General features: G+C 40.9%; 1 protein-coding gene across 5 annotated transcripts in view; it reads left to right on the forward strand.

Annotated features, from left to right (window-relative positions):
* Positions 1-18,211: 18,211 nt before the first annotated feature.
* APC4 (Transducin/WD40 repeat-like superfamily protein) overlaps positions 18,212-24,203 on the forward strand; it is a 38,769-nt gene continuing 32,777 nt past the window's right edge. For 2 of the 5 annotated variants that reach the window (XM_078587138.1, XM_078587139.1), the window contains exon 1: positions 19,763-19,853. Coding sequence is in view for 2 of the 5 variants with exons in the window: in XM_078587136.1 (XP_078443262.1) it covers positions 18,383-18,469; positions 18,702-18,813; positions 19,762-19,853 (291 nt within the window). In the remaining 3 variants the exon portion in view is untranslated. Of the gene's footprint in view, positions 18,470-18,701; positions 18,814-19,761; positions 19,854-24,203 lie in introns of those variants that run through there. The other 3 variants (XR_013583878.1, XM_078587136.1, XM_078587135.1) reach the window with 3 other exon arrangements.

Consider the following 24,203-nt stretch of genomic DNA (forward strand, 5'->3'; position numbering starts at 1 on the left):
TATGGGTGGTGTTAATGTATATATTGGAAGAAGTAAAGAAGATTAATAAGATATATAGAATTGTAAAATACTATTGGTAGAAGATGGGATGTTATTTATTTAATTAATAGTCAGTTATATCTTTGATAGGAAATAGGTATAATAATAATGAATATTAAGACTTAACTAGATACTGAAGAGTAATTATAGTCTTAGTAAGCTGTAACTAATTAATTAATAGGAATACTTATTCTAATAAGAGGTAAGAGGAAGAATGAAGGATGGGAGTGGAATCTTGATAGATAGGGAGAGAATATTTAATTTGGTTTACATTATCGAAGTAGAGAAATATTGATATGTGCTAAAAGTTTAATATTGATATGTGCTAAAAGTTTAAGATTAAGACTAAAGTTTAAGTTTAAGATTTCATGTATTTAATTAATTTTAATTTAGGTGGACACGGAATAACCTAAAAGGAGGGTGAATTAGGTTCTCTATCTATATTATATTTTTATTTTTAATTAGCCTAGTATTTTTCTACCTAAGAAATGAGGTAGAGGAAATGGAAGACACAATAATTTTTTTTAGACACCTTAGGCTAATCCTTAATGCTATTTCGGGGGATTCGCCCTGAGGTGATGATGTGCCCTAACCGTGTTTGTGTGAATGCCCCCCAAGAAAATCACTTAGAAATAGGGCAGAACAAGGAAACCAAGAAAAATAAAAATTGATGAAGCTTTGTCGCCGTCAACCCCCAAAGGCTTCTACAAAATGACGTCGCTTGATCTACTTCAACTCGGTCCCCAAAGCCTTCTTCTTATGGACCCCAAAGCCTTCTTCTTATGGACCCCAAAGCCTTCTTCTTATGGCCCCCCAGCCTTAATCTGAGTGACAACAAAGATCTATCAATAACAGTATATTTATGAATGATGTCTTCTCCTCAATAGCGCTTAGTACGACATCTACTTAAATAGTATCCAAGACAAGGACCAATTTTATGTATTTCAACAAGAATACTTTTATGTCAAAAATTTATTAATTCAGAGATACATATTTATAAATACAACTATGACCTCCCTTCATTAATACCTCCTTGTTTGTGGTCATTATTGCTTCAGTCCACTTCTCCTCCATGTTTTTCTTTGGATGAAATTCTTGATTAGTGATTGATCTTTGGTGCTTAAAACTCAAATATCTTTTTCATTACTGCACCAAATGCAATGATTCCACCTGTAACGGTTTTGTAACACAAATTTGCACAACTGGCTCACAAAAGTGTTCAAAATCAAATCATATAAATCTCTAGAGATCAATCTTTCCACATCTTTAGTTTACCGCCTGATTACTCTATGTCCGACTTTAAACTCATGTAACTCTTTCAAAACTGAACGAAATGTTGCGATTCCAAGTTCTTCATTTTTTTTTATGTTAACAATAATTCATATGTTAAAAAAGCTCAAAATCCGTATAAAAGTTATGCTAAAGATTGTGAACTAATCACAAAGTCAAGGATATGCAAAGTTTGGAGCCAGCCTTCTTTCCTTTGGATTTTGAGACATCCTGCGCCAAAAACCACAATTCTAAGTTCTATGGACTTAGATTGATGTTAGAAACAAATGACATCTTGAAGGAATCCTCAAAAACTGCTTGAAAATTGCTCCATGGATTGAGAGATCTCTCTCGCTTTTGAACTGCGATTCACAAAGGGCAAAGAGAAGGGGGTTTGAAATTAAGGCTCAAAACTGTATGCACGGACTTAGAAATCTGAAAGGGAATAATAGTAATTTTTCAACAGTCCAACAGTCATGTATTGATTATTATTCGACAATATAAAACAGTAATCATTTTAATTTTGAATTCTTATTTTTAGAATTTTCCCATAAGTTCAAAATAAATTATAAGTGTTAAGATCAAAAACTAGCCATTATGCCAAGGACTTCAGCTTTAAAATAACCATAAAATTTTAGTTATGTTTACAACAACATTTTAATCAAGATATCAACATTTGATAGTAACATCTTCAAGTAATTAATTTTCATTAAATCATCAGTAAATTGAGCTTTAAATACTAGAAGGTAGTAACTAAGAATAAAATAAGTTATTAAACAAATCAAATGAATTCAAATTTAGAAACATATTTGAACAGTGTTAGAAAATATATTTATCTTCATGTCATACAAAATAAAAGCCCGACATACATGATTTGACTTGTTCATCGCATGGTCAAACTAAGTAGTCTTTTAATATAAATAAGGCTGCTATTTTATCTTCACTTACAATCAGTCAACTAGTTGACTGAGGACCTATTGTGCGTTGATCACAATTATTATGGAGGCATGAATTACTTTGATCATTCATCAAAACACACATTTAAGCATTGTGATAAAATGCCCTTAAAGCTTAATCTTCAATTAGATAAACAGGGGTGATCAGAAAGGATAGTGAAGGTTAATAACACTCATTAAGAGTGAAGGTAATTTAATGAAGGAAAATTGCGTAATTCAGTTTTAGTGTTGTTGTAAATTTAATTTGCCTAAATCAAATAAACTTGTTAAAATATGGAAATCTCACTCAAATGTATTGTCAGAACAAGGTCGTCTCCACATGGACTACCCTTAAGATGTGAATTCAATAATTGAGTTATAGTTAAGGAGAAGTAATAATAGGAATAGAGATAGGAATACATTATAATATATGTGATTAGTAGGTAGGGAATGTATCTAATGGATTTGAGAATTTAAGATAATTTTCAATAATAATGAATAGAAATTCATGTGAGAGAGATTTAGAGAAAGAGAGAATATAATATAGTATTATTTATTTTTGCAGATATTAGAGATAATAAATAAGTAAGAGACTTGAAATAAATTAATTGTCTTATAAGTGAAAGAAGTATAAAGAAGTAAGAATTATAAGTGATGTTAATGTGGGTAGTGGAAGAAGTATACAAGATTAGTGAGGTAAATAGAATAATGAAATAAAATAAGTAGGAGATAGAGATAATGATCATGGATATTAAGACTTTTGTTATATAGTTAATGAGTTGTTATGGTAATAAGATGTAAGTAGTTAGTTGATAGAATTATTTAATTTAGTAAAAGGTAAGAAGAAGAATAAAAGAGAGATAGAAGAAGTATTATAAAGATAGGAAAAAATTGGTATTATAAGTTGAGTGATGGATTAGAGTAGATGAAAAAATGTATATGTATGCTTAGCTTTTAAGAATAAGGAAGATAAGTGTGGGTATAGGGATTCTTTAATTAGTAAGAGAATTAAGTAGATACAAAGAAGAATAACTAATATAGTTGAGTTAACTAGATAGATAGAGAGATTAAATTTTGTTTGATTTTAGAAGAGCTTAAATAAAAAGGATAATAATAAGAAGAGAGGAAAATTGATATATGCGTGTGTGTGTGTGTGTGGATGTTGAGAATTTAAGAATAAGAGTAATCAAGAATGAATACATACGATTAATAGGTTGATTATAATAGAAGACTAATAATTATATAGGTGTAGTATTTATTATATAGTTAAATGCATATATTTATATTGTTTACCCTAGTAAATCAAAATAAATTAGGGTGTTTCTCTCGACACCCTGCAGGTGTTCAACAGAATGCTTCAAAGATGTCGAAAGACAGAAATAAAGTTACAATGTTATTTTTAATATATATTTTATAAGAAAAAATTGGGAACAAACTTAGATGAATCAATGAATATTCTCAAATGCAAAATCGAAGAAGTGTCACACTCCTATTGCTCACTCCGTCATTAGAAGGGTCGCCCACCGTTCTTTTTTTCTTGCGGTAAGATAGCTTCATTAACCGTAGAAAATCATATTTATAGGGTTGAAAGAGGAGCTCTCTGGACCATTCCCTCACTGGTTCTCGATCCAACGGCTTCTCCGAGTCTTTAGATCGCTAAATGGTCCCCCACATCACTGTCCGCCATCAACCAATGGACATGGACAACAGTCTGGGTGGCAAAAGATGCCTTTGCCCAACGACCATTAAATCTTTGTAACGATGGGTTAACAATGATGATTGAATCACAACCGTGGATCCCAACATTACCAATGTACCATCTTTGCATTGTTCGCATTTCCCATCATCATTCCCCATCAGCATGCCCCAATCATTGTTGGCCCTCGTGATTTGTCTGTTTTTTGGTCCCTTTGTCCTTGTCATTCATCGCAGCAAATCATAAGGCCTTAACAAAAAGGAACATTAAATATTACAAAACAGATGTCACCATCCAATCTTCCTTAAGAGACTGGACGGCAAAGATCATGTCCGTTTACTTAAAATGACCATACATGATATGGGCTTTGGGCAGGTTTGGCTTGAAGCTCGGTTATGTTTTCTTTCTAAATTTCATTCATATCGTTGCCTGTCAGGCCACAATCCATATTTAACATTCTCAGCTTGACCCGTGCCATTCTGAAAGTTCAGAAGCAACCATTAATCCCATATCAGAGAATTCTAAAATATGTAACACTATATAACCTCTTTCGATGTTATGGTATGAAATAATTAAACCTTCCCTCTCATGCGCGTCCAGGGGCCTGTGTGTGGGCCTTATATGGGTCCCCATGTGGACCGTATGTGGGCCTCCGTGTGAGCCATGTTGCAGCTCTTGTGCACAGTGGTGCTCACCAGCTGTAGGCGAGCTTGAGTGACTCTCCACTGGCCTACTTGTGGCCAGCTTGAGCGCTGATGGTGCTTGGCTCGTAAACCTTTTTTTTAATTTTTTTTCACTATAAAAATATAAGCTAACATACAAGAAGAGGAGGATAAAAATCATTAAATATTTAAGCATATTTTCAATAATAATTAGTGGGTTTGTAAATTATGCTACACATTATATTAAAAAGTGTTATTTTTACCGATTGCTTCATCTAGTGCATGAAATTAAAATCCTCCCCCCTCTTTATGACGATACGATCCCCCCGAGAGGCTACATTGACTCTGATGGTGTACGCTTAGTTACCTTCTCTAAGGAGGAGGTAACGCGCATGGCCATACCATTCGCTTATACGTTGATCGGGCGATTCGCTATGAAACGTCCGCTTATTGATGACATCATTGGAGTCTACTAAGCCCCAGGGCACTTTCAAGGACAGGTGGTCATCGGAGCACGGAACCACAAGAGTGTCTTTATTAGGTTCCAGCTCGAGGAGGATTTTAGGAAGGCCTGGAGCCGTACTACATGGACGATCAACGACTCCACGATGCACACGTACAGATGGACAGCAGAACAGATAGGACGGTCACGTGAGCATTTCCCACACTCAGTCCCAGTGTGGATAGGGTTTCCTGGCCTGCGCCCTCATCTATTCACTCCTGCTGCCTTGGAGTCCCTTGCTAGCGCGGTAGGTACCTTTATACGAGTGGACAAAGATGTCCACCTTTTTAGTCGTCCGGGTTATGCGAGGGCCTGTGTTGAGATTGACCTGCTCTCCCCCATACATCGCATGTTACTAATTCGTAACGGGGATGAAATGATCCGCCAACCCATTGTTTACGAAAACCTCCCGAGGTTTTGTACACACTGCACTGTACTGGGCCATACCTCCTAGACATGCCGCCAGAAGGCGACGCCCGCTCCGTCTACCACAGAGGAGGAATACCTCCCCCCTCTGGATTATGATGACTACATTGTCGCCACTAGCCCTACCAACCAAGGGCGACGTTCTTACGGGAGACCACCATTAGCCCCACACCCTGTAGTGACATCGGCGCATCCCTCTGTATTATCTCCTCCCCCCCCTCGAGCTACTGCGACAGCTCAGCCCCAAGTGGCTAAAGCTGCCGCTCCTACTTCCCAGTGGGTGAAGAAGGGTGCTACGAAGTGCCCCAAAACCCCACAACGAGCCAGGGACGTCCCTTCTCGTAAGGGCAAAGAAGACAGTGCCACACCGATGACCTCGAATGCCTTTGCCATTCTGGATGTACACGAGGAGCCTCACACTAGGGACCTTCTGACGGATGGACGTACCTCTCCCCCTGCCCGTCCTACCACTTCTCCTAGATCTACCACCGACCTTTCCACGTCCCTCCCTAGTATATCCTCCCAGGTTTCTCCTACCGCTTCGCCTCGCCACTCTTCCTCGGCCTACCTCTTCGTGTCCCTTGCCCCCTTCTCCACGTCACTCACTCCCCACGCCACACCTCGTCCACTCTACATCTACCCCCTCTCAGTCCTCTCCACCCCCCCCATCCCCTTCTCCCCCTCCTCCTCTCTCCCACCCCGATTCACCCCTACTTCCCCCGCCCCCATGCTCCCTCTTCACTACCCCTGATCCACCCCCATGATCCTTCAGCCCCATCTGACGACCCACCTCCCCCACTCCCCCCCACTCCCCCCCCCCCCCCACTCACACACACCCACCTCTTGATTCCATACCCATCCCCACCTCCTCCCACATACCCCCCTCGCATCACCCATCTTTACCCTCAGAACAGATGGAGAGCTTGACAAATTGTCAAGCCACTCTCACTAGTTCGGAGGACAAGTACAGCAAGACTAGTGGTCGGGATTCCACCGATGAGGAGGACGGGGAATCCCTCTCAGAGGAATCAGATATGGGTTCACCTCCCTACCTGGCACATCGCTCGGATGCATCATCTCCTTCACGTCGTACATACAACACCCGCTCTCGGGTGCGCAACGCGAGCCGATAGACTTATGATACCTAGCCTCGTTTGGAATTGTAGAGGGATTGGTAACCCTCTCACCCAAACTCACTTACTCTCTCTTATTCATAAGCACAGCTTAGGCATAGTGGGGCTGCTCGAGCCGATGATTACATCGGACCAGTCCCAATTCATCGCGAGGAAGCTCGGGATGGATCATGTCTATTGCCATACATTGAATAAGCTTTGGCTTTTCTGGAAGCAAGGCTTTTCGATTGCATTCTTGGCTGAAGGGACATAGTATGTCACCTTTAACGTGCTGCATCCCCCAAAGCCCTACCTATTTACCATTGTGTATGCTCCGCATAGACACACTGAGCAGGAGGCCCTCTAGGAGGAACTCGCTCACCATATCCACTCTCACTCACATCTAGTTGATCTACCTTGGCTTATAGCCGGAGATTTCAACTGCATACGGGACGCTAGTGAGCGCCAAGGGGGCTGCCCTCCACGGCTGTGCTCTATGCATGCTTTCAATGACTTTATACACGACACTTCCTTAGTGGAACCGCCGACCATAGGAGAGAAGTGGATGTGGTGCAATGAACGTCAAGCGGATGCGCGTATATACGAACGGCTTGACCGCTGGTTTACTAATAGTACCGCATTGATGCATTGCAACCTCATGGTGGAGATCCTCCCGAGACTTTATTCGGACCATACACCGATCCTCCTTCTTCCAGACTCGAGTCATCGAGTCCGTAGACCACCATTTCGATTCCAGACTATGTGATTGGAACATAGTGATTTCCAGAGCTACGTACGTAGTCACTGGCACGGATCGATCTCTACATCTCCTATGGAGAACTTTAGTTATCGGCTCAGGAACCTCAAGCTCCACCTCAAATGGTGGAACCGTCATGTCTTTGGAGACGTCCACTCACCGTTGAGGAACTTAAAAAGAAACTGGTCGATGTCGACCGACACCTACAGGAGTGCTGGACAGATGACATGGGAGACTATCAGCTCCATCTCAGAGAGCAGCTGGAGGATGCCACGCGACATCAGGAGATTTTTTATCTCCAGAAATCACGTATCCAATGGCTGCGAGAGGGTGATAAGAACACGCGGTTCTTTCACGCTTCGATCCGCCACAGAGCACGATCGAACTATACGACCCTACTCGAGACGCATGACCAGGACCTTGATCAGCTAGCAGGCGTAGGGGTGGAGTATTATCACTCCCTCCTCTCCTCACAACCCATTGTTATGAGCGAGGCCATTCTCTCCTCCATCCCCTCCTTGGTGACAGACCAAGAGAATGCACTTTTGCTAGCCCCCCCCCCACGCGATCGGAGATCAAAGAGATAGTCTTTTCCTTGGGTCGTAACAAAGCCCTAGGACCGGATGGATTCACGGCCGAATTCTATATAGCATGCTGGGATGTTGTCGGCACTGACTTGGTACTAGCTATCAAGGAGGCGTTCCAACGAAAAGTCTTTGCAAGGAGTTGGAAATCCACTTTTTTGGCGCTCATTCCAAAAGTGGATACCCCAACTTCCTTCCGTGACTTTCGTCCGATCAGTCTTTGTAATGTGTGCTATAAAGTCGCATCAAAGATCATTACAAACCGACTTGGATGCTTCCTTGATAGACTTATCTCGCCAGAACAATGTGGCTTTGTCAAGGGTCGACAGATCCATGACAGCATCACACTAGTACACGAGCTAGCCCAGTCGATAGACACTCGTATTCCGGGCTCCAATGTCATCATCAAGCTTGATATGGAGAAGGCCTTTGATCGAGTTGAGTGGAAATTCCTCCTCGAAGTGTTACGACGCTTCGGATTCACGGATGCATTCATCGCACTTGTTGATGCTTGCATTAGGGAGAATCACTTCTCCCTCTTGATGGATGGAAATTCTACTAGCTTTTTCACGGCTACGCTGGGACTCCGGCAGGGTGACCCCATTTCACCTACCCTCTTTATATTGATGGAGGAGGCGTTTAGCCGATCGCTCACACGGGCGATCAATCAAGGCCTCATCCAACCGTACTTCACGAAGAGGGGCTGCCCGATTCTTTCGCACTCCTTATTTGCTGATGATGCCATCTTATTTCTTAATGGATCTAAAAAAGTCCATTAAGGAATTTATGAGTGTCCTTACAGTGTACGAGCAAGCATCCGGCCAACTCGTCAATGCTTCAAAGAGCAGCTTCATTGTGGGCCCCTCCATCACTATGAGGCGCTCGGAGATCATCCTGCATTTCACACAATACTCACGAGGACAGCTTCCGTTTGACTACCTTGGATGCCCTATCTTTCTCGGCCCTACTCGACATCATTACTTTGATGTCGTGCTAGGCAAACTGAGAAAGAAATTGGAGGGATGGAAACTTCGTTTCCTATCCCCAGGAGGGCGCATCCAACTCATCCGGCATGTCCTAATGAGTATCCCACTACATACCTTGGCGGTACATTCCCTGTCTCTTACGGTTCTCCGCTCTGTGGAACGCCTATGCGCACGCTTCTTATGATCTGGCCACCTTGAGGGAGAGAGGCGTCATCATTGGGTTTCTTGGGAGAAAGTGTGTCGGCCGACGGATGAGGGGGGTCTAGGGATCAGACGCCTCTCGGACGTCCAAGACATGCTTCAAAAGAAACTTGTTTGGCGCATGCGAACCACTCACTCCCCATTGGGGACTTTTATTCTAGCCAAATATGGCGAATAGGCCCGGCGCGAGTCTGATATTAAAGGCTCCAAGAGGTGGCAGACGTGGCAGCGTCACTGGCTCAAGATGATTCATGTGACCCGTTGGCAAATTGGGGGAGGAGACATTAGCGCGTGGTATGATATTTGGCACGCCGACGCGCCACTTGCTTCCCATCCTCAGTTTGTACCACACCACGTGCGCCTCACTATAGCCCAGTTGCTTAGAAGCAACACACCCCACCTCTGGGAGCAGCACGCCTCCCCTTGAACACCTTCCTCGAGGTCTAGACAACGCCCCTTGACTCTCATTCTGATGATGCTATCTGGACTCTCACACCCCATGGCACCTACACGTGTCGCTCCTCATGGGAGCATTACCGCGAGAAATTCCCCCCACAGGCCTGGGGTCCGCGTATCTGGCATCCAGCGATTCACACGCGAGTCTCCTTTTTCTTTTGGAGACTCATACACCGAGACCTCCCGACGGATGATCGCGTGACTCGCATAGGCTATTCCCTTAGTTCAGAGTGCCATTGCTGTCCCACCCACCCTCACGCGGAGACGGTTGACCACCTCTTCTTCCACAGTGAGACAGCAGTGGCATGCTGGCGTCTCATTACCAATCGCCTTCGACCTCTTACCCCGTCTGAGTGTTTTGGCAAGTTTATCCTCTCGCCAACTCGCTCTCTACGGAGCCCCATCCTCCCCATCACCATAGCTTACTTGCTATGGGAGATTTGGAAACGGAAAAATTCCTCTCGTTTTGCAGGTACACCCATGCGTGCAGCGGACATCATGAGACGAGTTCAGTTGTGGCTTCGGCGGATTCATCCCCTTCTGCCCCCCCCCCCCGAGTTGGCCGATCAGAGTTCGCGTGTAGGCTCCTCCGCTCCATTGGGATCTCGGTGACCCCCGCTGTGACCCGCATCCAGTATCGAGTTATCCATTGGCGACCACCGTCCATATGCTACCTCAAACTAAATGTAGATGGTGCGGCGAAAGGGAACTCGGGCTCATGGAGGCGGCATCCTCCGAGATCACACAGGGAGTTTCCTTTTTGCCTTCTCTTCCTTTTATGGTGTACAAACTAATACAGTAGCCGAGGCTATGGCGATACGTGACGGTCTCCTCCTCTGTGAGGAACGAAACCTTCATAATATCGTCGTGGAATCTGACTCACAGCTATTAGTTGATATGTTTCGTACAGGCACATGCTCTCAGTGACGACTACATTGAGCGTGGAGAGACATCACGCGGTGCTGCTCGCGTATCGCGTGCTTTCGTCATCAGCTGAGAGAGGGCAACCAAACAGCTGATGCCCTCGCCAACCATGCGGTACAAGCTTCCACCTATGGCCCGAGGATGCCATCGGCTCGATCGTCTTGGCCTGCCCTCCCTCCGCACACGCCGCCTCTGCGTGAGGACAGGCCCGCGAGATTGGAGGATTGCCTGGAGCGCTGGCGTACGAGGCATGGACCGCGCCTGCCCCGACTAGAGCGTCCATCGCACTACTTCCAGCACACATGACGACGGCAAAGACCCACCCCCACTAGAGCGCCGCCAAGCGCTACAACGACCTCGTGCAGCCGCCCTAGAGAGACGCCGACGTACACTCTTCCCCGAGCATCCGTGAGGTACCACCTATGTATCTTTTCTTTTCCCTAACTATGGGCGTGGACGAGTGGGATCCGCGTGTAATTGGGATATATATACTCGATCCACGCCCACAAACATTGAAAAACACTACACTTTATAAATAAAATCTCCCTGGGTGGCATCCAGGGCACGGCTGTATCGGACTACGGGCACAACCCTAGGGTTGGCCGTACCCGGCACCGTGATTTTTGCTAAAAAAAAAAGGAAATTAAAATCCATATGACGATGAAGATAAGATAGATCAAATGATCTCAAAATCGGTATTAGAATGTGTAAAATTTCATGATGCATTTAGACTATCAATCGTTACTTCACTTTGTCATCTATCTCACTCTCCCATTTCCATTTGATCCATCCACGTACTACTACCTATTCCTAATATTGAAAACTATAAATCATCTTATACATGAACACATTACATATGCTCATGGAATATACTGAGATGGTAGACTTAGAGTGTAAGGTGAACAAGTGAAACCGACACATTTTGAATCCAACCTTTGGTGGGCAACCCTCTACTTCAATTTTGAAGAGATATTGAAGTTTTTATAAAAAATGAATCTATTTTTTACTAGTCCTAAACAATGACCCATGTATTGATTTTTTTCAGGTGAACAGTGGGTGTCTACAAGATAACATAAATTGAACTGATAACTCATTTTCATAAAAAAATAGTCCAATTATAAATAAAATCGTAGAATTTTTATTTAGAAATTTCATATAGAGTAATTTGATAGACAAAGACGTCTAAACCATTAATGGATCTCTGGATTTTTTTTGGGTCAACAATGCACGGCTTAAATGAATAATGTATAGTGTTTGACTAAATTGTGTAATTTACAAAACCTTTTCCAAACTATATATTTTGCATTTTTCTGATGAGAATTCAAGCAGAAAGGTCTTGCACATTGGATGGAGGTCAACAGCGTTGAATTTTTTTATTTTTAATCATTTAATTATTCTACAAAATTTGTCTTGCTGACCCAAATAACGTGACATCATCATGGGGATTAGCCCTGAATGCCCTCGTGAAGTATGAGCCTGGCAAGAAAAGTAAAAAAGTAACAATGTCCAGGTGATTACTTTAATTGAAAAACATTTCATTTAAGAGTACCACCCACGTTTTTTCCAAAGAATTAATAACATCCCTTTCCATAAATTATCTGCCTTGAATGAGATAGGGTTACTCTCTTCGAACACTCTTCAAGCTTCGATCATTTCCATGTGTGACGAAAAGAAACACTCTCATTCTCGAGAACTAACACAAGGAGGATCAAGGATACAAGTCCAAGAACGAACCCCTCCCCTTCTGCAGTTGTCTTCCCTTCAGTGTTTTCTTTGTATCATTTGCATGTCATCCAAGAACTGCATGTGAGAAGGAAATATAAACATTAGAATAGGAGGCTTAACATCAAAAAGGGAGGGAAAAGAAATGAATCAGAACTCAAACAAATGTATAAGATGCACATTTCCCTTTCTATTATCCTTGAATATAAAGATTGGACTAAAAGTGGATGTTTCCTCAAAGGAGACATTTTAGGACTCTCTACAAGGCAAGGTATCTTCAGCATGAAGATGGGTGAAGGCTATTTATTGTGCTCTGTACAACATGGATGCATCGTAATGAGGTTATTTTTACAGGAGGGGTGCATCCTTGGAAGGCATCATATGATGCATGCCAAGTTATGCTCATTTTGATTTTGAGGGTTTTGAATGGAAGGGAAGGCATGGAGACCCTTCAGGTCAAGTGTGTTTTTTTAGATGTTATATATTAATCATATTAGGAAGATCATGGATCTGTAGTGACATTCGTCTTATTATACAAAAGCTTCTCTCTTAGATTTATGGCTTGACCTCTTCAATCCTTTAAAATGGCATACACTCCATGAAATCACTGGGCTTATGCATGCTAAGAATGACCTCATCTGTTCATCTATATTGGTGAAGCAATAAAATTGAACCCATCATCATCTGACAAAGGCCATATGACATTTGTCCTTACGGTTCAACCTGGTTATTTCCGTTGTCAGAGCCTCTATAAAAGGTGTTTAAGGAAATAAACCAGAATAAAATAAAAAAAATTATTATAAATCTTATTATTATTGATGACCCACTATGGTATTATTTCAAAATATAGACGCCTAAAAAGAAAGTAAAATAGGCTCTGTAAAATCCACGAAGACACATATACTAAGTTAGACGGGATACCTCCCTCAAGGAAATCCAGATTGGTTTCCACAGCCATCTATAGATTATAGAGCATATAAAAAGCTAACATAGGTTTGTATTTAGTATTTTTACCAAAATTATGTTGTGATCATTCATCATTTTTACCAAACTTCAGAAAAAATTGGGCCAGAACTGATACCATCAGTTCAACTATCACAAGTTTACCAAAAGTTGGCTCTTGATTTAGTACCAAGAGCAAACCGAATCATAAGGCAGATCAAAACTGAAGAGGGGAACAAATTTATTTGCAAAGGATATGCTTCAAAGGAGGAATGTTCCTAAAAAGAATTGGGAACGTCTGCCAACTTCATTGCGTCATGTTTTTCTGATAGTAAAAATGTTAAATAAACTTACATAAATGCACAAATATGTAAATATACATAAATGTAAATACCTAAACACATAAACACCTAAGTACACAAGTACCTAGCTACATAAAAACCTAAATACATAAATACCAAAAAACAAAATGGAATATTTACCTGTTAGAATTGTTTGTTTAACTATTTTAAGCGATAATTTTTCCTAATTTTTGACATTGATTTTTAAACTTTCAATATGATTTTTCAGATACATGTGATTGAACTTATAGGGTTTACCTAATCTAAACTGATTTTTGATCTAATTGAGCCTGTATAAAAGTTTAGGAGTAGGTTTAGGTTTTTGCCAAAAACCGAGACAGAAACAGTCAGTTACCTTAGACATGGTAGTTCTTTTTGGATGGTGCGAATTGGAGCGAATTGCGCGAATTGTTCGGATTTCCGAACAGAACACTGATGAAAACGAACAGAACTTTGCACAGATGGCTGTGCAGTTCGCATTGTGTGAATTGTTCGAATTTTTTTAAGGGTTTTTTTAAGGAAAAAAATATGCTCATTCTCTTTGTCCCAGTCTCTCTCTCACTCTTGGAATCCCGTCTCCTCTCTTCAATCCCATCTTCTCCCTCCATCTCTCTCGAGTCTCGACGACGGCCCCTAGACACCTTTATCCCACCTCTCTCTCGTGGACTCCTTCACATCTTTCTCCCCGCCAATTTGGCAGCTCTACTCCGAGCTCGCATCTCTAGCGGCGGATTGAGACAAGGCTCAAAGTGGAGGCGGGGTTTGGTACGTTTCTTTGATTCTCGTTTCTTTCTTTCTAATATTCTGATGCTATCTTGTTCGGTTCTAACTATCTGTTTCTTTCTCGACTTGTGTTTGCTGTTTTTTTTTTCTTTATAGGTGAATTCAGATTTGATTCTTGAATTTAGATGAACAATTTTAACTGCCTAGCGGATAAAATTTGTTAGATCATGATAAAAAAAAGCAGTCATATCTTTTCTTATTTGTTTGGGTACGATGGAACCTGAAAGATTATTGTGTCTTGATCGACGGTTTTATCGGCGTTGAGGATAAAATTGGTCTGATCATGCAAAAAGAAGCGGTCATATCTTTCTTTTTGTTTTTTTCCGTTAGAATCTGAAAGATTCTTGAGTTCTGATCGACGATTTTATCTGCATTGCGGATAAAATTGGTCAGATCACGCAAAAAAGAAAAGTTCTACCATTCTAAATTGTTTTTTCCGTTGAAATCTGAAAGATTCTGGAGATCTGATCGACGGTTTAATCTGCATCGCGAATAAATTTGGTCAGATCAAGGAAAAATAGCAGTCCAATCTTTCTAATTGTTTTTTTCCGATGGAACCTGAAAGATTCTTGAGTTCTGATCGACGGTTTTATCTGCATAGCGGATAAACTTGTCATATTTTTGTTCTTCGATGTTACGACAAATCTGATCGAGTCTTTGCAGATAAATTGGTCAGATCTTCTGTTGTTCTGAAATCTGAATGATTCTCAACTCCTGATCGACGTTTTTTTTTCTTTCTTGCATCTCTGCATCTCTCTTTGTCTATCTCTAAATCTCTGACCTGGTCTTCTTCTATCTCTAATTCGTTCTCTCCCTCTCTATTTCTGCAATTGTCTATCCCTAAATCTCTATTTTTCTTTCTCTCTAGTTCCCCAATTCTATCCCTAATTCTCTATCGGTCATCCTCTCTTCCTCTCACCCTAGTAATCTCTTTATCTCTTTCTATCATCCTCTCTTTTCCTCCTTATCTATCTCTAATTCTCTCTCTCCCTACTTCTCTGATTTTTCTCTTGCTCTATGTCTAATTCTCTCTTCCTCTTGCCCTCTCACTATTTCACTATCTCAAAACCTCGTTTCACCTATTTTTCTCACTACCTTTCTAAATCTCCAACTCAATCCTTCTCTTCAATTCTCTATCTTTTTTTCTCTGATTTGTCCTTGTCACTATCTATGTATCTCTCTTTGTCTGTCTCCAAATCTCTGACCTGGTCTTCTTCTATCTCTAATTTGCTCTCTCTCTCTCTCTATTTCTTCAATTGGCTATTCCTAAATCTCTATTTTTCTCTCTCTCTAGTCCCCCAATTTTATCCCTAATTCTCTCTCGGCCATCCTCTCTTCCTCTCACCTTTGTAATCTCTTTATCTCTTTCTATCATTCTCTCTTTTCCTCCTTATCTATCTCTGATTCTCTCTCCCCCCACTTCTCTGATTTTTCTCTTGCTCTATGTCTAATTCCCTCTTCCTCTCGCCCTCTCACTATTTCACTATCTCAAAACCTCCTTTCACCTATTTTTCTCACTACCTCTCTAAATCTCCGACTCAATCCTTCTCTCAAATTCTCTATCCTTTTTCCTCTGATTTGTCCCTGTCATTATCTCTGTATCTCTCTTTGTTTGTCTCCAAATCTCTGACCTGGTCTTCTTCTATCTCTAATTTGCTCTCTCTCTCTCTCTATTTCTTCAATTGGCTATCCCTAAATCTCTATTTTTTTCTCTCTCTAGTCCCCCAATTCTATCCCTAATTCTCTCTCGGCCATCCTCTCTTCCTCTCGCCCTAGTAATCTCTTTATCTCTTTCTATCATTCTCTCTTTTCCTCCTTATCTATCTCTAATTCTCTCTCTCTCCCTACTTCTCTGTTTTTTCTCTTGCTCTATGTCTAATTCTCTCTTCCTCTCGCCCTCTTACTATTTCACTATCTCAAAACCTCCTTTCACCTATTTTCCTCTCACCCAAATTTCATAGTTCTCTTTTTCCATCTCCTTTTCTCTCTCGCCCTCTAATTCTCTGTTTCTCTCTCTCGATCTCTTATTATCTTTTACTCTCTATCTATGAAATTCTGCCTTGCTTTGTTTGCAAATCCCTCTTTCTCTTCGTCTCTCTAATTCTGTCTCCAATTATAAGATTTTCTTTACCTGTGCAGAGCAGGAGTGCTGGTCATCAAGCTGAGGGCGCTACTCAGGATGCAACCATCGCCAAAAGATCATACTCGGCCAGGAGGTGGAAAGCTGGTTCTGCAGTTCAAAATTCCCAGCCAGAAATCTAACTAGAATTTTGAAGGTTTTGGTCTGCAAAGGGACTTCAATTTTGAAGAGAGTTATTTTCCTTAAAAAATGTGTCGTAGTCTTCAAAATAGACATAGTGTACCCCACGTAATTTACTGAAGAAAATTTACTGAGGAGAAAAACTGCAGAATCTCTTTGTCTCTCTCTCTCTCTAAATCTGTGATTTTCTATATCTCTATCTCTGAATCTCTCTGTCTCTCTCTCTAAATCTCTGATTTGCTCTTGCTCTATCTCTAATTCTCTCTCTCTATTTATTCCTTCAATTGTCTATCTCTAATTCTCTATTTCTCTCTCCAGTTCCCCAATTATCTCTATAAGATTCTCTACATCTTCCATTGCTCTCATTCCCTCTGTCTTCCTCTCCCGTACTCACCCTCATGCTCTCCCTCTTCTTCTCTCTTTCACTCGCTCTCTCCCTCTCCCTCTCCCTCTCCCTCTCCCTTTTCCTTCTCTCTTGCTCTCTCTCTCTGACCAAACTAGGAACCCTAACATTTAATTTAAAATACGGCATCTTGAATTCGTTATGGTTTGGATACATCCATCATACCTTGTTTCTCAGGTATGAGAACTTTAAAAAGTTATATTATTATTGTAGAAATACCTAAATATATTTTTATTGAAATCTAATCGTTGCACCCTCTAACCAAATCCTAGAAAAATATGAAAGTACACTCCATTTCATGTAAGTCATTTTAATGAAATTAATTCTCAAAAATCTATTAAATTAATTAATTCCTTCCCTTTAAGAACGAATGAATTACCAAAATTAATTCAGTACAATCTCCTCTTCTGATAAAATTGCCAAGTGAATTCGTTAAATCATTCCAAATTTTTTTCTTAAATCTAAGTGACAACAATGACATAAACCCCTAGCATATCAGGTATCGTTAAAATATAAATGCCGTTATCACTAGATTTAAGGACTGTTAGATTTGTATTGATAGAATTATACTGAATATGGTGTTTCGTGACTTGCGAGTTGTAAATTAGTATAACGTCATAGTAAATTAGATTATTCGTAGTATATTATACTTTATGCATAACATTTTTTTGCAATTTAGAGCATTTTATGCAATTTCTGAACAATTATGTTCTTTCTGTGCGAATTTTGTTTGGTTGTGCGAATTTGTTTGTTTCGTGCGAATTTGTTTGTTTGTTCGAATTTGTTCTTTTGTTTGAATTTGTTCGGTTGTTCGATTTTTGTTCGTTTGTGCGAACTTTGTTCGGTTGTGCAAATTTTGTTTGGTTGTGCAAATTTTGTTTGGTTGTGCGAATTTGTTCGTTTGTGCGAATTGTTCGAACATTTGTTCGAATTTTCTCACATAAAAAGAACACGGAACAGACCCCTGTGCGGTTTGTTTGTGTGAATTTTTTGTTTGTTTTAAACGAACAAAACAGAACAACCATGTCTGGTTACGTAGACAAGAGTAATATTTTCTGGCTTACTGGTAAATAAGAACATCAAATTTTCCTGTTGTTTATGGAAAATTTATGCGAGAACAATTTTAACGCGCACTTCTAGCGTTTACTTAATGAAAAAGCCGCCGGAACTTATTTCACGATTTTATTCGAGCGAAAATAAAACAAATTCATTTCGTCATAGCCTCCTGATAAATTTATAAATCAAGAGAAAAACTTTCCCGCCTTCCGCTTGCCCTAGCTTCGAGCAACCTAGAAGGTTTCTACCACGTCCCGTCGATCAATTCTGCCGTTTACCGCAGGATCCTTGCAAAGGTGGAACTGGAATCTGTTGAATGAGTTTGTATGGATCAGTTCGAAGAAGATGCTACTTCCCGGGGAGCAGGAGCTGTTCCGTTCCAGCTACAGCTCGACAAGCCCATTCCCTCCCAGGCACGCTTGTGGAAATCCACATGTCATCCTTTTTCGATTCATTCTTCATTATTTTATTGTTCCAAACGGGATTACGATCGTCGTAGAACCATTCATATTGTGGAAGTCCATATATCATCCTTTTACGATTTATTCTTCTTTATTTTATCGTTTCAGATAGGATTGTTATTATCTAAGAACCATTCATATTGATTGTAACCATTTGCTTTGTAACACTTCATCCACTCTGCAGATCATCATCGCTGAATGGAATCCCGAAAAGGATCTTCTCGCAATGGTCTCTGAGGACTTCAGGATTTTCTTACATCGTTTTAACTGGCAGCGGCTTTGGACCCTTTCTCCAGGTGTGTGCTACCACCTGTCTGTAAAATTTGGCCGTTGCTTGCCACCCTGGATCGAAACTGAGGTGTTCCTTCAATTATAGATCGTTACGTGACTGTAGATTCAATTATTGTTGCATCCTTCATGAGATCTGTAATTAAAAACTAATATATTACGTCGGCTACTGGTTAGTTTTTTCTCACTTGCCTCGTCCTATTATACTGTTTAAAGGGCCATAAGGATGGTTAAACTTAATATCATTCATCAATTGACTTAAGTTTTTCACGCCTACCTCACAACTTTTAGATGATATTAAGTATAATATTAAATGGGTCTAGTTCATGATTTGAAATCCTTTTGGTTCCATTTTTCAATGATCTCTGATTGTCGTTTAAATTTGATGAGGTATCCCATCGTTCACAGCTGACTTGAGCTACTTAAATCATTTGTAAAATGTGGGCGTCATTTGCTTTAAGATAATTTCCCTCCTGCTTCACTTTGAAATGGAAAGATTATCTAAATTGCTAATCTCTTCCATAATGTAATCAGAGGATTCCATAAGTTATTTTATTGTTTTTTGTATGTTTTTCTTGTATTTAAGTTCCAATTCTTATTCTTTAATATTTTCGTTTTCATTGAGTCATCTGCGCACCTTTCAATGGAACTTAGGTATTTTAGCAGTGCTGTGGATTTGTGTGAGTGGGCATTTAATGCTCGTTTTTTGTTAATTATTTCACTTTTTCTCGCCTTATCATATTCTCTCAGGGGTGCTGTTTAACATCTACCTTGTCAGATATCTTCATTGACATGATAGCGACGTTTGATGTTCATTTACTCATTTTTAATGTTTCTGTACTCGCAATTAATCCGCTCCAGGATTTTTTTATGTTTCATCTTCTCCTGGTCAGGTCAATCTGAGCTTCCCATCTTTCACAATTTTTATCATCTTTTGCATTTGTTTGTTTATTTAGGGAAATGTATCACCTCTTTATGTTGGCGGCCGGATGGAAAAATGATTGCTGTTGGTTTTGAGGATGGCTCCATTGCACTACACGACGTTGAGGTGATAATTTTATATGATTTATTATTTCTCATGAATTTAGTTCTCTAGTTTTTTTACTTCCTTGTACTGCTTTTCTATATATTCCATTCTGATTTATGGATTAACTCCCTGGGTTTCGTTTGGGTAATATATTTACGCCAATTTCTCCTTGATGCAGTCATTTTGTACTTAGGTTGGTTTTTTACATTCTTCTCATGTGATAACCGTTCTTCTTGTTTTCTATTTGGCATACAAGCCTTTGAAAATTCTTGTTGTGTTTTGTCGTTTTAATACTCTAAAGTGACCCTTCTCTGTATTTGCTTTGGTATTACTCTAATGCTGCTGAGAGTTAATTATCATGCGCTTATCTTGTCATGTACTTTTACTATAATATAATCTGCCTTTAAAATCTGTTTTTTCTTCCCGAAGTATTTTTTACATTTTTATAAGTGTTTCTGCCAGAAGTATTCTTTAAGTTGAGAGACAGTTGAGAAAGTGGGCATACAGTATTATAGGGATCAGAGGAGGACATGGTCACAAAGGTCTGGAGGGACAGTTATAGTGCATAGGTGAATTAGGAAAAGCTCACAGCCCCAATTAGTGGCATGAGGCAGATTTTTCCCAAATCAGGGTTTTCTTTGAAGCTAGACTTTGGGTATTGGATCATTATTCCACTATTGGATCGATGACAAGTTGGTCCCCAGTTACACTGCAGGAGTTACCATGCCTATTTCCGCTGCCACTGTTTCTGTTATTTAAAACCCTGGTCTCTATTATTTCCTTCTTTTTTGCTCTAGACTCTATCTTTGTCTGTAGTTTGAAAAAAACACGGTTGGAAATTATCCTTCTAGTTGCTATCAATTCTGTGATAGAAAAATGTAGATCAGCTCTTCACATTATGCTCCTCTCCCTTGGTGTCAGAACATATCTGTGGCGGTTATGTTTATCAAATAAGGCAAAAGTCTATGCATTTCGTGTCCTATCTGGTGTAAATACTAGAGAATGAGTAAATGACTGGGAATGGACTTATTTAAGTGATTTATTTTCGTGATGGTACAAGTCGCTTAAAAACATATGGCCACTTATAAACACACGTCTATTCTAAATATCTTAAATAAACAAGCACAAATGCTTGAAAAAACAAACACAGATATGGGTGACTAGTTTGTTTTTTCATCAGAAAAATGGGCGACTTGTAGAATGTGGCCCATTACAACACTTAAAGGAACTCAGGAAAATACTTCTTTCAATCAACACAGAAAAAGTGTTGGGTATGGATGTTAATCATGCCCAACATACTGGCCAAATTCTGGACTTGCGGGCCTGTCAGTTCTTTGGTGAAGATCTCTGCCTTCTGCTCCACAGATTCCACAAACACAGGGTCGATAATGCTTGCCTCTAATTTCTTATCGATAAAGTGACAATCAATTTCAATGTTCTTGGTCCTGTCATGTTGGATTGGGTTCTGTGAGATTGCAATAACTGGTTGATTATTACTATACTGTCTGATACTCTTTTGAAAATTTAGTAGTTCTCCGAGCAGCCCTTGATCCACTATGCTTCTCATATTTTTTTGAAGAATACAAAGCTTCACATATTCAATCTGCCAGAAACCTATACCTTATCCTCTGTCCTGGAAGAAGCCACTGGATTTTGTATCATACTCTATGTGACAAGATTTTCCTGAATAAATGCTATGTAACCTGAGGTCAAGTATTTATCAATGACTAATCCAGGATATTTAGCATCTGAACGAATCTCTTTTTGACAATAGGTTACTGATACGTTCCCGCTCAACATATCTATGCTCTCTCTCCCTGTACTTTGATCAAATGCAATCTATTGCCGACTCAAGAGTTCATATGAATGAAGTCCAGAGAGGGAGAGGGAGAGAGAGCATCAGGAGAACAGAGCAGAGGGGAGAGAAGGGGATAGAGCGGCGATGGAACGCTGCGAGATAGCCACTTCTCGCTGGTGACAGTAGACCTGCAAGAAGAGGAGATGCGGACGACCGGTGAAGGAAGGGGATCGGGTCGGGAGAGAGATAGGATGGAGAAGGGCTTACTTACAAAACGCTTTGCTGCCCTAACCCTCTGGCAGTCAGTCGTTTCAAATACCCTTGGTAGCAGGCTGGGCTGCCCCTGCGTCCCTGGGCCTCCGTCTGTGTTCTCATACACGCGCTGCGGGATCGTATCAGTTGTACTCTTAAAATAGGCACTGATATGATATGCTGCGTGTAGATGAATCTCACTGAATCCATTCATAAACTGGCTTAGCGAATGAACCAAATATTAATTATCTGGATGTGTAACGTTCAATTAGGTCAATTTCATTCAGCCTCGAGAACAGCTCTTTGTTGACAGGCGCACAATCTCCCCCCCTGTCCATTTTACATAATAGTAGACAGGGGTTCCTGCAGGTTTTAGGTAATCTTTCAGGTCTCCCTCAGCATATCAAGTATATATTTGTGTTGTGATAGAGTGGGGGGGTATGTTTATTTATGTATCCATAGATTAGGAGCGTCATTCAGTTTAGGCTTTGATTTCCTCATCCAAACTATTTTGTCCATCCTCTCCCTTCATTAGTCATCAGTCATCCGACGCTATCATCATTGTTCCCAAGTGCCATCCTAATGTCCACTGTCTACATGTCTGCATGGATGAATGAAGAGAAAACTTAGATGGAAGGGCTGACCTGTTCAGTATATGCTACCTATGAGAGGACCAAATTATTAAGGGAGATTCTCCCTATGATGCACAGGCACTCATGCAGCCTGTAGCCATCTCTACGTGTAACTGCTCGTCGATTTTCGAAATCCATCAATCTATCGTTCTCTTTTAAGAATCCTTCCCTTGATAGAGACCTACACCAAGGTCTCTATCATATGTTACCACCTTTCACTGCTCAATAAAGGCGAATTGGTTTTGCTCCATTTACTGAGGAGTCCATTCCCATTCTTAGATTCCTAGTCCCACAAGTAGTGCCAAGTTGATGATCGATTAAAGGAGAAGGATATTGTGGTGGACTCCATCAAATAACATCAAATAAAATCTCTTGCAACTCCTACATGTCAGCAGATTCCTGCAATCCTTTATGTAGTGATCCCTTGCAAGGCAGCAGAAGCAATGTTGTTCCCCACCTTTGTTCTTGCATGTGAGGATCCCTCGGTCAGGCCTTAATGACATTAACCTGCGGGACCCTACTATCGAAAGGAGGGTAGCGGGCAAGGTGAGGTAGACGTTCCCGGGGTAGGAGGGTCCAAACGGGAATGATAGGAGGGGTCGAACAGACGAGGTAGGGATCGACCAGGGACGAGCTGGCTGAAGATCCGGTGTGACAATCACAGGGGACGGGGATCGTGGACTGTAAGTAATGAGAGAGAGGATGGGAGAGGAGAGAGATAGAGAGAAAGATGCACAGAAGATTGGGCAGAAAAATGGATCATCTATTTACTTCTCCAGTGCCCCCTTTTATACACTTTAAACAAGAGAGAGAACAGCCTTTCCAACGGTCATATTTTTGAAAAATATGTCCGTTGGAAAGGTTACATCCAGTTGTTTTTCGCAGCTGGATGTCCAACGGTCAGTTTCCTGACCGTTGGAGACTGGGCCTGATGTTAATCAGGCCCAGTAAATATTAGGTCCTTATTGGACCTAATATTTAGCCCTAATGGGCTCCCCACTATTGGGCCCTTAATGGGCCCTTAGTGGGCTCTTATTGGGCTTCTATTGGGCCCTCTCAGTCAGCTGCTCTCAGTTAGGTTTTCCATTATCCCCTAGGGTTATTCTATTACATATACATGGCCTCTGGCCCATAAGTTAGTACTGCATGATCTAACATGGACGGTCAAGGGAAGGGGACCGAGACAGGAAGGATTGAGATAGTGAGCCAAGAGGCCAATCTTACATTAATTCTTGACTGCCCTCCTCAAGGGAGGACTATACATATTTATAAGAAAAGGAATCAATCTACGCAAAGCATGAGATAACTAAAATGTCCCTAGTGGGCTAAAGTGCCTAAGATACCCTTAGGGGTAGAGGATCGTATCAGGGTGTCAACATCAAGAATGATGGTCGCCCTTAACCTGGGGGGACAACAAATAGAAATCATTTCAGAAATGGACTATGACCCAAAAGAGACCTCGCGCCAGTGACATAGTGCATTTATGCCAGGAAAACCAGATGCAAGAGAATATGTCGAAGAGGAGACACAAATGGTAGACACAAGTGATGAGAGAGGTCCTGTGAGTCAAGAGACTGCTCAGGTGGGGAGACTCACCAGCCATAAGGGAGACCGCAAATGAAGGAAGCAGCAGAGCCGTTAGTCAGTGCCCACAGCTTGGCCAAAAAGGCCATCAAGGTAGTAAGGGCT

This window comes from Wolffia australiana, chromosome 15 (genome assembly GCF_029677425.1).
Source record: "Wolffia australiana isolate 7733 chromosome 15, ASM2967742v1".
NCBI lineage: Eukaryota > Viridiplantae > Streptophyta > Magnoliopsida > Alismatales > Araceae > Wolffia > Wolffia australiana.